Source organism: Ursus maritimus, unplaced genomic scaffold (genome assembly GCF_017311325.1).
Source record: "Ursus maritimus isolate PB19 unplaced genomic scaffold, ASM1731132v1 scaffold_19, whole genome shotgun sequence".
NCBI lineage: Eukaryota > Metazoa > Chordata > Mammalia > Carnivora > Ursidae > Ursus > Ursus maritimus.
The window spans coordinates 22,400,452-22,416,363 of record NW_024424341.1 but is presented as its reverse complement, the minus strand read 5'-3'; the positions used below and the strand labels follow the sequence as shown (position 1 = coordinate 22,416,363).

The 15,912-nt window shown below is 50.8% G+C and overlaps 2 protein-coding genes across 3 annotated transcripts in view; one reads left to right on the top strand and one right to left on the bottom strand.

Annotated features, from left to right (window-relative positions):
• Positions 1 to 981: 981 nt before the first annotated feature.
• Positions 982 to 3,900, top strand: B3GNT9 (UDP-GlcNAc:betaGal beta-1,3-N-acetylglucosaminyltransferase 9). 2 transcript variants are annotated; one of them, XM_040633420.1, is made up of 2 exons: positions 982 to 1,061; positions 1,438 to 3,900. In XM_040633420.1, the coding sequence occupies exon 2, from the start codon at positions 1,464 to 1,466 to the stop codon at positions 2,676 to 2,678; it is 1,215 nt and encodes a 404-aa protein (XP_040489354.1). In that variant the 5' UTR covers positions 982 to 1,061; positions 1,438 to 1,463; the 3' UTR covers positions 2,679 to 3,900. The 2 variants fall into 2 exon arrangements, with proteins under 2 accessions (XP_040489354.1, XP_040489355.1); XM_040633421.1 differs by having other exon boundaries at positions 1,036 to 1,091.
• PHAF1 (phagosome assembly factor 1) overlaps positions 3,460 to 15,912 on the bottom strand; it is a 28,199-nt gene continuing 15,746 nt past the window's right edge. The window contains exons 5-16 of the mRNA XM_008702490.2: positions 14,368 to 14,447; positions 13,998 to 14,092; positions 13,248 to 13,345; positions 13,049 to 13,161; positions 9,699 to 9,832; positions 9,152 to 9,235; positions 7,727 to 7,809; positions 7,301 to 7,344; positions 6,581 to 6,624; positions 6,371 to 6,429; positions 5,700 to 5,772; positions 3,460 to 4,963 (exon numbers count right to left, since the gene is read on the bottom strand). Coding sequence (XP_008700712.1) covers positions 4,877 to 4,963; positions 5,700 to 5,772; positions 6,371 to 6,429; positions 6,581 to 6,624; positions 7,301 to 7,344; positions 7,727 to 7,809; positions 9,152 to 9,235; positions 9,699 to 9,832; positions 13,049 to 13,161; positions 13,248 to 13,345; positions 13,998 to 14,092; positions 14,368 to 14,447 — 994 coding nt within the window. The 3' untranslated portion in view covers positions 3,460 to 4,876. The remainder of the gene's footprint in view (positions 4,964 to 5,699; positions 5,773 to 6,370; positions 6,430 to 6,580; positions 6,625 to 7,300; positions 7,345 to 7,726; positions 7,810 to 9,151; positions 9,236 to 9,698; positions 9,833 to 13,048; positions 13,162 to 13,247; positions 13,346 to 13,997; positions 14,093 to 14,367; positions 14,448 to 15,912) is intronic.

Sequence of the window (15,912 nt, the reverse complement as noted above, 5' to 3'; positions counted from 1 at the left end):
CTCTCTGCCCACCGGGGTCCCAGATCAAACCCTTTACTCACTGGCTTACTTCAGGAATCCCTCAAGCTGAACCATCCCTGCCAGTCCAATCTGGCCTGCAGTGACCCAGGCTTGGTTATTTCTGCCTGTAGGAGGCTATGCTGGTTTGGGGCCCTAGGGACCAGGGGGCCCAGAGGTATCTCTGGGGAGACAGACTGATGTGCTCCCCTGTGAAATTAAAGCAGAGAGCGTTGGCCCCTGTCCTGTATCCTAGTGGATAGATGGTGAGAGGGGCAAGGGAGGACAGAGCTAAGAGTCCCAGACTGAATTCCAGAAGACCTAGGGCAATGCTCTGAATTTCTGCCTGTATGCTGCTGGACAAGTCACTTAACTCCCTGAGGGGCAGTGTCCCCATCTGCATGAGCAATGAGAGCTGCTACCAGAGTTGTGAGAATTCAATGAGCTGTCTTGCTTGCTGGGGTGGGAGGAGGGGTGGTGTGGCAGAACCAGGAGTAAGGAGGCAGGCATGTGTCTAGGGCCATTTATGATTATAGGTCCTGCCTGGTTGAACCTGGGCTGCTGGTGAGCTGAGGAGAGGCACTGCCAAGGATAGCCTGGGGTCGTGGCCAAGTAGATGCCTAAAACGCTCAGCCTCGGGGATTTGGGACCCGTCAGCCCTGGGCTCTTGGCCTCCTCACTCCGGAGAAGTAGGGGAGTGGAGATTAACCAGAGAGGCTAATGTTTCTTCCTACCCCCACCAAATTTGGGGAGTTTGAGCCCACACCGAGACCAGAACCCACCTCCTCAGGCCTTCCCAGTGAGAGCTGCCCGTAAGGATACCCTCTCAGAGATTAGTCTCCAGTTGGAGACAGCGCTTCCCGCGGCGCCAGGGCGGAGCTGAGCTCCAGATGTCCAGGCGCGCACAGCTGGAGGGTCACGTGGCAGCGGCCCCGGGCCCCCCCCTTCCTGCCAACGCTGCATTTGGCCCCGGCCCCGTCCATGGCTGCCCTTGGGACCCTGCGCTGAGCCCCGGAGGCCCTGGCGTCCGGCGTCCGGGGCTGCGCCGCTCCCAAGGGACAAGCGTGAGTGTCGGGATCCCAAGGACGGACGTGGTGGGTAGGGAGGGGTAGAAGGGATTCGGCTTCAGCGCGGGAAGGGCGGGCGGGGAACCGGGCCGAGGTCCGCGTCTCCAGGCCATAGGGAACCATCCCGGGCCGGCGCTGAGGGGGTGGGGATTGGCTACTAAGAGAAACTTCCAGCCTCTTCAGGGTACCCAACTCAGTGTGTGGGGGTGTGCCACGGCCCAGAGCAGGAGAACGTCGGAGGGGGATGAATGGCCGGTAGCGAAGATCTTCGGCGTTTGGCCTCCGCCCCCCTCCCCTCGGGGAGACCAAGGCCGGGAGTCCCTCCCGGCCAATGGCTTCCGCGTCGCGTGCCCCTGACTGAGTCTTTCTGTAGGGGGCGCGGGCGCCAGCCACGCTGACATGAGGCGGAGGCTGCGCCTCCGCGGGGACGCGTCGCTCACGCTACTCCTCGGCGCCGCCTTCGGCCTACTTCTCTACTCACAGCGCGAGGGCGCGGCCCCGACGACAAGCGCCCCCAGAACGCAAAGGAAGGCAGCGCCAGGGCCCACCCCGGGACTCCGCGTCTTCCAGGCACTGGACGCAGACGCAGCCCCAGCCCCTCTGGCCTACGAAGGGGACACACCAGAGCCGCCCACACCCACGGGACCCTTTGACTTTGGCCGCTACCTGCGCGCCAAGGACGAGCGGCGCTTCCCCCTGCTCATTAATCAGCCGCACAAGTGCCGAGGAGATGGCGCACCTGAAGGTGGACCCGACTTGCTCATCGCTGTCAAGTCAGTGGCGGCGGACTTCGAGCGGCGCCAAGCTGTGCGCCAGACGTGGGGTGCTGAGGGTCGCGTGCAGGGGGCGCTCGTGCGTCGCGTGTTCTTGCTGGGCGTGCCCCGGGGCGCGGGCACAGACGGGGCAGACACGGAGGGGGAGGGCACGCGAACCCACTGGCCTGCCCTGCTGCGTGCTGAGAGCCGCGCGTACGCGGACATCCTGCTCTGGGCTTTCGACGACACTTTCTTCAACCTAACGCTCAAGGAGATCCACTTTCTGGCCTGGGCCTCGGCCTACTGCCCCGACGTGCGCTTCGTTTTTAAGGGCGATGCAGACGTGTTCGTGCACGTGGGAAACCTGCTGGAGTTCCTGGCGCCGCGGGACCCAGCTCAGGACCTGCTTGCGGGTGATGTGATCGTGCAGGCACGGCCAATCCGCGCGCGGGCCAGTAAATACTACATCCCTGAGGCGGTGTATGGCCTGCCCGCCTACCCAGCCTATGCGGGTGGTGGCGGCTTTGTGCTTTCTGGGGTCACCCTCCGTCGCCTGGCCGGCGCCTGCGCGCAAGTTGAGCTTTTCCCCATTGACGACGTCTTTCTGGGCATGTGTCTACAGCGCCTTCGGCTCACACCCGAACCCCACCCTGCTTTCCGCACCTTCGGCATCCCCCGTCCTTCAGCAGCACCGCACCTGCGCACCTTTGACCCCTGCTTTTACCGGGAGCTGGTTGTAGTGCACGGGCTCTCGGCTGCCGACATCTGGCTTATGTGGCGCCTACTGAATGGGCCCCAAGGGCCAGCTTGCGCCCGTCCGTGGCCTGTCGCTGCTGGCTCTTTCCAGTGGGGCCCCTAGCCACCTTCATGGCCCCAAGCTCCCCTCACTCAGACCCAGAATGATTGCTCCCAGAGGTGGAGTATTTCAAAACCTAGCCCATATCACCGGAAGTCTGTCTCCACAGGTCCCCAGGGAATTAAGATTGAGCTTGGCTCCTGCTGGCCTACCTTACTGGAGCTGATCTAGAACCAACTGAATGGTAGCCCTTTGAGACAGCCAGGGCTGAGGCCTTAGAGCACCAGGCTCTGCCAAACAGGTGGACATGTTTGACCCTTCTAGTACCAAGTAGGTTTTGTGGGGTTGGGGATGGGAGGTCGCACAGGCTCATGGAATCTGACCACACTCCTTGATTTGAAAGTCCCAGAGTGATGCAAATGCCGGTCTTTCTCAAGGCTGGAGGAGGTGGGGGCCTGGCCTCAGTCCTCATGGAACTGGCAGGCATTCTGCTACAACTCAACCTGAAGGTAGGCATTTTGCTTCCCATCTGCCCCTTCTAACTGGATTTTCAGCCCTGTACTCATCTTTAGATCTTCTTCTGAGGTCTCCTTTCCTGAAGCCAACCCCCCTCCTGGGCCCTGGTCTGGCTGGAACACCAGGGATGGAGGCACAAGGCGACAACCGGGTGCATGGTCCTATCTAAAGTCTTTCCCCACCACATAAGAATTTACACACACACAACGCCAGTTCCCTACTAGAGGCTGTGCTGCCCCACTAAGAAAAGCCAAGGAACCTAAGATGACTCCACCATAAAATTTCCCATATTCTTCACCCACTTTCTCAAAAATCAACACCTCCATGCTTATTTTAGTACAAACATCCCAGCAACAGCACATGTTGAGTCGCTGCTGAGGGCATAGGTCTTTATTGGAGGGGTATGGGCAGGGCATGAGGAAGGTTCCCCTATTCTAGGAAGATGGGGATAGTCCTGGCTGCCCCTATAGTGGGATATGTGTGTGTGGGGGTCTCTGGCCAGGCCACAGTCCAAATGGGAAGACACCAGTCAGTCACAAAATTATGGGAGCGCCACATAAGCCTGGCTTTAAGCCCAGGAACCACCTAGGAGCCTGGGGCAGGTCCCCTGCACATTCATTGTTAAACTCTACAGGATGAGGCTGTACATGAGTTAATTACAAAAGAGTCATATTTACAAAAATCTGTACACACATTTGAAAAACTCACAAAATTGTCATCTATGTATCACAAGTTGCTAGACCAAAATATTAAAAATGGGATAAAATTATACATTTCTCTTCTCAATTCATTTCAAAAGGATTATTTTTAAAGCACATATGCTACTTTCCTTAGCAAGACCCATGAAAAGACTGAGCAGCCCAGCCTTCCTTGAGCCCCCAGAGGCCTTGAGCCATGAATGGGCCTGGCCAGGGGACATTGCCCAGGGTTGGGGCAAGAGAGCCAGCCCACAGTGCAGAACAGAATGCTGAAACAATAAAAGGAGGAAGATGTCTTTGGCTAAAACTTTGGCATTAAATAAAAGAGGCAAACAGGATGGAAACATGCAGCCTGCCAGCCAGGTTGGGGCAGAGCGGGGGCACAGGTGACCTTGAAGGCTGGCTCCAAGAGGGGTAGGAATCAGGCCTGGGCACATACCGGGTGGTAAAAAGCTGTGTTTCAATGAGTTGGGTGTGCCTACTGGGCCTGGTAGGGAGCGCGTGCAAGGAAGGAACAGGGAAGGGCAGGTGGGCCACCTTGGCCACAGCCAGCTCATCAAGTACTAAAGTGGATGTAGTGCAAAAGTCGCAACCAAGTACTATGGACATGCCACCCGCTTGCCTTAAGGGTCACGTGGCAACGATGGGCCAAAGGCAGGACCTCGTCTTCGTCCCGGGTGCCTGTGTCCTCAGCCACAGAAGGAGTCCCAACTTTTCCCAATGTGTGTGGAACAGGAGAGACAGAACTCTGCCTCTGTATGTGTTAGTCGAGGTCGCCTGGGTCCCGATATCAAGGCTCAGAGTTTGTGCTTCTCTTTGCAGTCTGTATCCTCTGTTGGCACCAGGAGACTGAGGACGGACAGAGGAATATTTGGGCCTCTCACCCCATGGCAGAGCACCCAGTCTGAGCCCCACCTCAGAACATCACAACAGCCTTTCAACACTGGCAAGGTGTCCAAGAAAACCCACAGGGTGGCACATGGAGGCCCGCTGAACAGGATGCGATGTACAGCTCCACAGGGCAGAGGGGCAAGGGTGGTGATGTCCTTAGGGGAGCTCTGCTGTTCTCAGGTGGGCACCAGGTCTGGGGGGGCCATATAGGGTCACCGAGGCAATATGGTTATTCTGCATGACCTGGTGTGAGAAGCGGACAATGAGTCAAAGGGGAGTAGAAGGGATGTAGGCATGGTAGGCAATCAGATCCACAGAAACGACCAGTACTAAGGCTCTGCTGCAGAGAAGGGATTTAGGGCCACTCCTGTGCACAAAGGATGGAGGCTGTGCGTGCAACACACCCGCACACAGGGCTGGGCTGATCCCTTAACATGCCCCAACTCATGCTAGCAGTCATCTCTGGCCCAGCAACTGCCTGCTCTTCATGGGATACATAAGCTTCACTATACCTATTTATCCAGTCCTTCTGGAACTGCTAGGGGCCTAGTGAAGGTATAGCATCCAAAAGGGAGAAGAGGGACAGCCCAATCTTCTCCCAAGCCAGTGGGGCCTCTACAGCCACTCACCCATAGCACATTCTTTCATATGGCATTCAAAGCCCCAACACTCCCATGCTGAGCCCCATTTGCTCCCTGGGGTTCCCTTTCCTACCATATTTACGTTCTTACGTATGTGAGATCCCCATCACCTCTCATCTTGTTGGATACAGACCACTGCTTAAGCCTCCATGACCTCGAATTTCACCAACATAGTTTCTGAACTCTTACTGTCCAATGCAGGCAGGTCAGATTCTTAGCAGACAGGGGTACTGAGAAGGATTAACTCACCTAGCAGGGCCGTCAGGCCCTCCCCAACCTTTCTCCATCACTTGCCTGTCCCTGCCATGGCCACCAGCCCCTCAACCCCCAGGGCTTACCTCAAAAATCATCCGCTGAAGACCAAAGCAGAATGTAGAGCCAAATGGGTTGGTGTTGTTTGGGGAGGAGGACCTGAGGCCAGAGAAGCCAGAATTAGAGGTGTAGACAGAAGCCGAGTCCAGGCAGGGCATCCAGTCCCTTTTGGGATGGGGGCAATTGGCTAGTGGTCTCTCATAGATGGTCGTTTCCCACACAGGCCCTTGAGGTACCACAGATAGTGACAGGTATCATTCAAGCTCTGAATCCTACACAGCCCAATGGGGCATAGGAAGTTATTACACAGTTGGACTGGAGTGGCAGGTTAGGAGGGAGGAGCCTCAGGCAGCATGGCAACTAGGTAGGAAGCTGTAGACTACAGCATGTGACAACTTTAATGGGAAAAAAAGAGCCCAGGACAGCCAGTGAAAACTGCTTCCTTTTCTGAATAAATAGGAGTGAAAGGCTGCCCCACCTGGAGAGGGGAGCTATCCCTAAGGGGGAACCTCTCTGGTGCAGGTAAACATGCAGAATACCTGGCCCAGTGGCAATGTGCATGGTGGGGGCGGAAGTACATTTGCGGCAACAACAGAAACTTCTGTCATTTCTGTCATAGGCACTGCTAGGATTCCCTAAGTCTTCTGGGCTGTGAGGAGCAGGATGGGGTGGCTGGAGAGAGCAACCTCCCACTCACCTGTGCAGGACAACAGGCTTCTCCACAGGGTGGCCCAGAAGCTCCTGGATGTTGTCCCACTGCAAAAAGGATGGGGGCAGCAAGGGGTTAGCAGGGACCTAATCATGCCCATGACCAATGGCTGGCTCAGAAGACATGGGCCCCAGACTGCTGGCAGGCTCACACCCACCTCATTTTGGGGCTACATGAGGTGGGGAAATAGGAGCTCACCTTACTGTAGGTTGTGCATGTTTCTGTCTGACCATCTGCATTTTCTGAAAAGAGAACACAGCGTGGGTTGGTAGCTGGCCCAGCCCACCTGTGACCCCAGCCCCAGGCAGAATCCAGATCTGGCCACCCTGTGCATTGGAGTTGGGAGTACAGAGGAAGGACAGATGGGCTATTTTAGAGTTCCTGAATGGAAGAGGGTAGAGAACCAGCAGGGGACACCAGTCACAAGGCTGACCTGGGAGCACCTGGATAATGTGTAGGAAACTCTCCCCATCAGGGACCAGCAGTTCCATGATCATAGGAAAAGACCTTGAGAGCCTCCAGGAGACTGCAGGCCGAGAAAAATGCAGCCCCCAGAACACAGAGCCCAACCCAGAGGAGCTGAGGCTATGGGCAAAGCAGGTGAGCAAAGGCTCCTGCTACCATTTCTGTTTGGATCACTGTGTCTCCGCATCATGAGAGACTAACTTCAAAACCCTTTTCTTACTCTGATGATATTCACTACTCACTTTTTTTTTTTAAAGATTTTATTTTATTTATTTATTCAACAAAGATAGAGATAGCCAGCGAGAGAGGGAACACAAGCAGGGGGAGTGGGAGAGGAAGCAGGCTCATAGCAGAAGAGCCTGATGTGGGGCTCGATCCCATAATGCCAGGATCACGCCCTGAGCCGAAGGCAGACGCTTAACCGCTGTGCCACCCAGGCGCCCCTCTACTCACCTTTCTTTATGGCTAGTGGGATCTTGAACTCACAGCGGTGATAACTAGAGAGAGAAGCCAGATGGATAAAGGCTGGGCCTCCTGAGAGGCCTGACCACCCACACATCTCAACCCTGCACCCCAGGAAACACAGAAGGAACCCACCCCCGAAGCCCTGGCCCTGGGTCTGATGAACCTGTCATCTTGGATAAGATACCAAGTTCTCTGAACCTACTTCCCTATTTGTAAAATGGGTATAAATAGAGAGACGTAAGGTATTGACACTGTACCAGGAACAGAGCAAACACTCAGGAAATGTTCATTTCCCACAAAACTGTAAGAATTCAGGTACAAATGAGTGAACATTCAAAACCACAAGCTCTCTTTTCTTGGGAATTTTCAACCCAAAGCTCAGTTCTTGGGAGGGGCAGGTACAGGTATACTCACATGTTAAAATTATAATGCCCGGGGTAATTGGTGTGTAGGACAAACTTCTTCACTTTGTGTGTATTTGCGTCAAAGAGGATATCCTGGGATAGAAAACAAGGATGTCCAAGTAGGGAAAGTTACTGAAGCTGGGCAAGGGCCTTTCTAAGGGCATGTCCAACTCAAAGAAAGCCACTCCACAAGGGGGATACGTCTGGGCAATAGCTTTCTCCCAAACAACAGTCAAGGGGATAGCTGAGGCCAAGCAGCCTTAACTGGACATTTTCAGTGAAGGGGGCACCCAATCATCTGCAGGACCCCCATTTCAAACTTTGTAGCAGCAGGCCCCGCAGCCCCATGGGCTACAGTTCCCACTGCTTGGGAACTCAAACACATCATGGAGACCTTTCCTAACAAGCACCTGATTAAAAACTAACTGAGCACAGATTTTGGCTTAAAGGCTAACAAGAAGATTCAGGGACCACCTGAACTTCCAGCGGCTCAAGGTACCTAACTATTCTGAATGCCATGACTGGCCATTAGGCCCTCTCTGTGGGAGTCAGCAACCCCTGGAATCGAAAGATCCAGCCTCTCACTAGGACTCAGACCTGGATTTGATGCTGCCCACCGAACACTTCCTTCTATCCCCCACACCCTCCCCAGTTTCACATCCTGCCAGCTGTTTAGGCCTGTGACCCCAGGGTTACCTCTGACTCCACCTCTACATTAGCTACATAAGTCCTATTAGGGTTGGTCCATTTGTTCCAGCCTCCTTTTCCCTTATCATCACTGGCCCCCTGAACTTGAGATTCAGCTTACAAAATGCCATTCCCTCTTGCTACTGTCCTACCCTCAAGAGTTTATGATACTATTTGCTGCTCCCCCACTACTCCTGGCTCCAGTCTTGTTTTTTCTTCTTTTCAGAGAGAGAGGGAGGCAGCAGGCAGAGCAGGCAGAGGGAGAAGCAGGCTCCCCGCTGAGCAAGGAGTCTGACGTGAGGCTCCATCCTAGGACCTTGGGATCATGATCTGAGCCAAAGGCAGACGCTTAACCGACTGAGCCACCCAGGTAGCCCCATTCCCACTGTCTTTGACCCTTTATTAGTCTCCCCGTTCTGTGACTCCAGAAGAGGCGCCTATGTTCTACAAATGGGCAGATCCCAAACTATGTTAACCTGAATGATTCCCACAGCCTCCACCTGAGCAGCTTGTTGCCCTCAATATAGAAGCCAAGACATACCAGGGAACCTGGTGTTTCTAAGCAATCTCAGTGGCAGGGAAGGCCCACTTTAGGGTACCAATGCAAGATAGCACGGGGCAAAGCCAGCTGGGGCTAGTTTCTCTGCTACCAGGCATGGTTACAGCTCCATGTGGACACAAAGATGTGCCCAGGTACATGGCCCACCACCACAGAAATGAAACATTTCTCTACGGAATCACAACTTACCACTCCAAGAGTGAAGTAGTTAAAAAAGTAGTCATTGCACTTGGATGGAACTTGTTTATGAGGGGAAGGAGAATGAATTTTCATCTGTTGGGACAAAAATAACAATAAATTAAAAGCCCAACTCCTTAATACAGTTCTCAGATTAACTAGAAGTCTACAAACTGTGTTTTGTGTATTACGATTAAGCTGTTGAGTAAGCAAAAGTGTCACAGTTCCTGCTACTGGTGCTGAACAACACAGCTAGCTTTGGTTGACTACAGACTGGGCCCTGGTCTCCCAAGAAAAGGCAGGACAATCTAACCAACAGGATCAGGAAAGAGCTTTCAATTTAATTATCAGTTTTAATAGAACAGGTTCTATGGAAAAATAAACAATTTATATTTATTTGATATTAAGTTAATATTAATTAAAAAAGGACACCTGGCTGGCTCAGTCAGTAGAGCATGTGGCCCTTGATCTCAGGGTTTTGAGTTCGAGTCCCGCCTTGGGGGTAGAGTTTACTTAAAAGGAGACTGCCTATTCGACTTTATAAACATATTTCCCTTACCTTGTCTTCTGACTTATAGAAGACCTTGTGTGGAGAGCCAAGCATGCTAAGAACATCTTGGCAGGAATCACCAAAATACACTGAACGTTCAAATACCCGCATCTTGGCATCTGCTAACAGGCCAGGTCCACAACCTGCAGAGAGTAAGGGAAAGGTGGTCAGGTTCCCACCCAGAGCCCGAGATCCTGCAGTCTAGGGCCAAGGGGGCCCTAGAGGGACCAATGGCTGCACACTGCATTATTAGCTCTGGCTGAGGGGCAAGACTGCATGCAAGCAGAAATACCAGGTCACAAGGGCTTGCGATGCACAAGAGATCACTATCTACTTGAAATAATCCCAGAGACGGGCGCCTGGGTGGCTCACTCAGTTAAGCATCCAACTCTTGATTTCGGCTCAAGTCATGATCTCAGGGTCGTGAGTATGAGCCCTGAGTCAGGCTCATGCTGGGCGTGGAGGCTGCTTAAGATTCTCTTTTTCCCTCTCCCTCTGCCCCTCTCCTCTGTCTCCCTCTCTAAAAAAAAAAAGCCCTAAAAAAACACCTAAAAGAAAAGGGGGAAAAAAAAAAGAAAAAAAAGGAAGAAAGAATCCCAGAGACTCATTCAATCCCACAAAAGTGATATGGAGCTCTGAAAACTTCATTCATTCACTCACCAAATATTTACTTATTGGCTACCATGGGCTAGACACTTTGTTAGATATTGAAGAAACATGCTGAGCAAAACAAGTGCAGTCTCTGCTCATTTGGAGTTTATGGTGTGAAGATCCCAATCCGACACCACACAACTGTGGTACAATACACAGCAGCATAGAATCTATGGAAGTATAGAATGAGATGCTATTATCTCTTGCCACTTCCAGGTCCTGACAAGATACAAGAATTTATGTTAAGGGGGGCTTCTCAATAGTAATCCCCAACCAGAGACTGGACCTCAAGATTACTCTACAGAAAAGCCAAGAGTGAAACATTCATTAACTCGCTCCCTAATTCTACAAACATTGATAGACCCACTAACACTCAAAAATGACAAACTAGAAAAGTGGGAGGATAAGAAAATCCGATTTGCCAGAAGTTTCTTCTTTGTGAAGAATCTTTAACCCCTGACTCTGTCTAATATGTTTTGGAAATGGTTCCAGTTAAACACACAGACATAGCAGTACCTGTGGAATAGCAACAGAAACACCAACTCTGTGGCTGTAAAGACAAAGTGTTTTACTCCCCTCCACACATACACATACACACACACACACACACACACACACAGGCAAGAACCTGAGGAAGACTGCATTTCCTGGTACATGATAATCACCATCACCTCACTCTGCATAGAGCTTTATAGCTGACAAAGCTCTTTCATGTGTAACAATCCATTTGTTACATAGGGAAGACTTCAGGGATCCAAAATCTGAAATAAGCTAGTACAGAGTTCTTCAACTAACCTAAGAATGTTTAGTCACAGCACATATAACACCGAGTGGCAAATAAAGGTTGTGTTTAACTAGGTCGCAGGAAAAGTATAGGCCATGTTAACCTCTGTCTATAAATCTTGCTCCTTGGGCAAGCCTGGGTGACCTACAGAACCCACCAAAAGTCCTGTCAAGCCGAACTGTATGTCCAAAGTCTCCAGGTACCAGACACTTGAGAATGGCCAGATGGGACCAGAGGGAAGGCACTCTTCATGTGTGAGTCTTCTCTCTTGTCTCACCCTACCTGAAGCCTACCCAGGGAAAAATACTCAGTTTTAGGAGACTATTTTAGTTTCTGATTCCCTGGAGTGAAACTTCCTATAAATTATTGTGGGGACCAAGATAGTTGAATTGACTATCTTAAAAACATCCCAGCAGCTACACTCCATAAGGAAACATGTGAGAAATGGGTTGGATGAGACAAGCTACCTTTTTGCTTACCAAAGGAAACTCTCAATGAGTACTGGATTGGACAGGAATTTGATGAGTCCCTGCCTTCAAGTATTTTCCCCACCGACCCTGTGAGACGGCTGGGAGTGTGCTGTAGGGCAGCAGTGAGAATTGGAGGAGATCCCCCACCCCCAAGAGACTCCTGCTGTCACCTGGGATAACTGCACCATCCTTGACTAGCCTGCTGTTTTATTTTTTTAAAGATTTTATTTATTTATTTGACAGAGAGAGAGACAGCCAGCGAGAGAGGGAACACAAGCAGGGGGAGTGGGAGAGGAAGAAGCAGGCTCCCAGTGGAGGAGCCTGACACGGGGCTCGATCCCAGAATGCCGGGATCACGCCCTGAGCCGAAGGCAGATGCTTAGCGACTGAGCCACCCAGGCGCCCCTAGCCTGCTGTTTTAAGGAGTGATTCTCCCAAAAAAAGAGACACTAAATCACTTGACCTTCTACATCTCAATTCTCAATCTCCATTCTCTCAAACACTAGAGCTCAACTGCAACATTCTTTTAAGTAGAGTTTTCTGCCTTGGCCAGGAAACTGCATTTTAAGAAATCTCTAACCTGGAGGTTGTAAACTATCTAATTGTTCAGGGGAGTAAGCTCACAGTTTATACACCAGATTTTTCACAGTTAAGAACCAGTGCCCTAGAAACTGATGTTAACACCCCAATTTATGAACAAACACCGGCTTGACTATGAGCTCCATGAAGGCACAGCTTCTATGCTAGCTCCCAGCCCAAAGACATGGCCTGTACTACTAAGCATGACCCAAGGTCCACAGTAGCTGAGACTAGTCACATACAAGGAAATCACAAATGAGGCATGGGTCCTGGCGAGACCAACCACTGAATGCAGCAGCTTTTTGTTTTCAGCAAAACTCACAGCAGGGTCTGGCCAAACCACAATTCAACAAGTCCCTGCTGCCAGCCTACTGAGAACTGGGCATAAAGGGTGAAAAAGGGGATGGGACACCTGGGTGGCTCAGCTGTTTGAGCGTCTGACTCTTGGTTTCAGCACAGGTCGTGATCTCAGGGTCGTGGGAATGAGCCCCGCATCACGCTCCGTGCTCAGCGTGGAGTCTGTCTGAGACTCCCTCTGTCCCTCCCCACTGTGCACTCTCTCTAAAATGGGTAAATAAAACTTAAAAACAAAGTGGACAAGGGGAGAACAGACCAATATCACAGCTCATAAGATGCATCTCCAGTAAACAGCCTGGGAAGCACTGCAAACTACATAAGCACGTGGAAGGCTTATGCACACGCTAGGGGAAGCAGTGCTACTGTCATTTATTAAGATTTGCTAATGATAAACCTGTGTCTTGTCCCTTCACAAATTTAAATGAAAGCTTTAACCATAAATATCTATGTTGGCTTGTACCAACTAAGCATGTGGGATTTTAGACTGTCTCAACACCACCCCAAGGCCAGTAACTGACCTGCAGCAAGTAGCCGAAGTCGTAAACCTGAAGGTCCAGTTCCATCTCGAAGAACATCCACACTCTCAGCATACACATTGCCAAGGAAACAGCTCAGGGGCATCACGGGAGCCCTGGAGGCAGGCACAGAATGAGCAGAGGCTTTGCCCTCCGTCCCAGGGAGCCCATGGCCCATGAAGCTTGTGCTCCCCACACATACTTCGTATCCTGTAGGCTGTTTCCACTGTAGATGTACATTCGTTTCACAGTTGCCCCGTGGGGTATCTGGAGAGAAGCCAGGCCATGGGCAAAATTGGGCTGCAAACACAAGACAAAAGTTTTACTAAGAGCACACTGCAGGCCATGGGAGCCAGGCTCTGGCATTTCCCCAGCCCTCGTGGTCTTTAAGAACTGGCTAGGTCAAAGCACACAGTCAAACCTGGCTCTGGGTCAATCAACTCACCCCATCCATACAAGTTCATCTTTAATTTTACTTAGTTTTTCTTTCCTTCATCAAGAAGAAATTACAGGAATGCTTTCTTTAATAAAATGTAAGCTTTATAAACATCTATCATTTCACGACCCTAAGGATGTTGCTACCTTAGGATGAATGAAACAGTTTGCTAAAAGTAATAAATAACTGAAAATTCAGAATGGACTCTCCAATTCTAGGCCACTGAAAAAAAAAACACAGTGATTTGGAGTTTTAAAGCAAGGGACAACTGAATTTCTCTCTGAAAAGTGAGCCTGACCTCACTCTGCAGTGGGAAGTGCCCTCTTCCTGGGAATGCCAGCTTGGGCTTTGTTCTTGCTATCAATCCCACCCACTGTATGTATCTTGGCCTCTGAAGACCTCAGAGATGAGGAAACCAAAGAAAGGCTACCTATCAGCTTTCCTAGTGGCACCGTCTGCTGGGTCTATATTACCTGGATACCGGGTGACAAATACCATAGGAAGGGAAGGGCTAACCTCGTACTTGGGAGCCTCGGTCCACGAGTCTAACTGAAAAGAGAAAGACAGTCCTCTGAAGTTGAGGTGGAAGAGCTGCTCGGCGGAGTTGTACACTGTGGGAATGGGGAGGAGAAAATGACATGGTTGAATGGCATCAGAAGATATGAACATAAACCAGCCTGGCAACACCTTCCTTGGGTCTGATTCCTGAACTGACCTAGTAGGCTGAAAACAAGGGGGAAGAGCTTTCCTTCACACCCAACTATCAACCCTCAAATTCTATAGGAACCTAGCTTCAGAGGCGCTGGAGCTGGGATGGTACCACTTGCTAGGTTTATCATTATGGGCTGCGACAGATGATGAGAGGAATCAGATGGACTTGGCTTACCTCCAGGATGGGTTGCACCGAAAGACTGGTCAATCTGTTCAATGGTGGGAGCTATGGCCTGAGAGTTAAAATGCACTCCACTGAAAAACAAAGATGCTTTTCAAATCACTGAAGATGGTGGTTGGAAGAGTTATTCTTAAAACACAGGCAGGTGAGTTTACAAGTATGCCAACACACTAGTTAAATTAAAGAACTTTTAAGTGAGGGATAATTAATGAAGTCAGAACAAGTCAAGTCTCCAGAGGCTGATGGACAGAACTGATCCGTAGGGCCAACCAAGACATGTGTGGTCATCAGGCAGTTTAGAAGGAAATAAATTCAGTCTCAGCCCCATGGCATTTGGACTTGGATAAAGAGTGGCCACAGGAATAGAAAGTGTGAATGTGTTTTCCTAGGATGCCTCCTAATAGTTTGGCTTGAAAAGGAACTTTCTTAAAAGGGGATGAACACTTTAAAAGAACAGTATAGCCAAGCAAAGGCAGCTTGTTTTCTTTCTTTCTTTAAGATTTTATTTATTTGAGGGGCGCCTGGGTGGCTCAGTCGTTAAGCGTCTGCCTTTGGCTCAGGGCGTGATCCCAGCGTTCTGGGATCGAGCCCCACATCAGGCTTCTCCAATGGGAGCCTGCTTCTTCCTCTCCCACTCCCCCTGCTTGTGTTCCCTCTCTCCCTGGCTGTCTCTCTCTCTGTCAAATAAATAAATAAAATCTTTAAAAAAAAAAGATTTTATTTATTTGAGAGAGAGAGACACACACACATGGTTGAGCACGAGGGGCAGAGGGAGAGGGACAAAGAATCTGAAGCAGACTCCACTCTGAGTACAGAGCCCCACACAGGACCATGAGATCAGGAGCTGAGCCGAAACCAAGAGTCTGGCGCTTAACTGAGCCACCCAGGCGCCCCAAGCAGCTTGTTTTCTTAACAGCCAAAACTCAAGGAGTGGGTGAATGGGGCAGGGAGGGAGAAATGGAGCCCATGCAAGGGGGAAACACTTGACAGAGAGGAGCTTGGGAATGAGGAAGAGCACGTGATTTCAGATGATGAGCATGAAGATATGACTTTAAGAAGAATGCTTAAAGGTTACGAATATATTTTAATTAGCATAATTCATGGAACACCTCTTTTTTTTTTTTTCTTAAAGATTTATTTACTCGTTTGGTGGCGGACACAGGGAGAAGAGAGTCTCAAGCAGACTCCACGCTCAGTGCTCAATCCCATAACCCTGAGACCACACCCTGAGCCGAAACCAAGAGTCGGATGCTCAACCGACTGCACCACCCAGGTGCCCTAGAACACCTCTTTTTTAACCAGGCATGGTGCTATATGCTTTGCCAGCAGTGTCTCATGTCATCTTCCTAACCCAGCAGCCACATTACTGGCTTCATTTCTCTGATGGGAAAACAAGCTCAGAGAGGTTAAATGACTCCCCAAGGTCATAGAGGTAACAGAATGATGAACCCAGGGCAGCCTGACCCTGGACCCCATGCTTTTACTCACCACTAACTCTTAAGAGCGAAAAGAGAAGCCAGACCTTGAGGTACAAAGGCT

Bases quoted from the DNA above. Each gene is read 5' to 3' on its own strand.
- B3GNT9 (XM_040633420.1), top strand. From the start codon at position 1,464: ATGAGGCGGAGGCTGCGCCTCCGCGGGGACGCGTCGCTCACGCTACTC.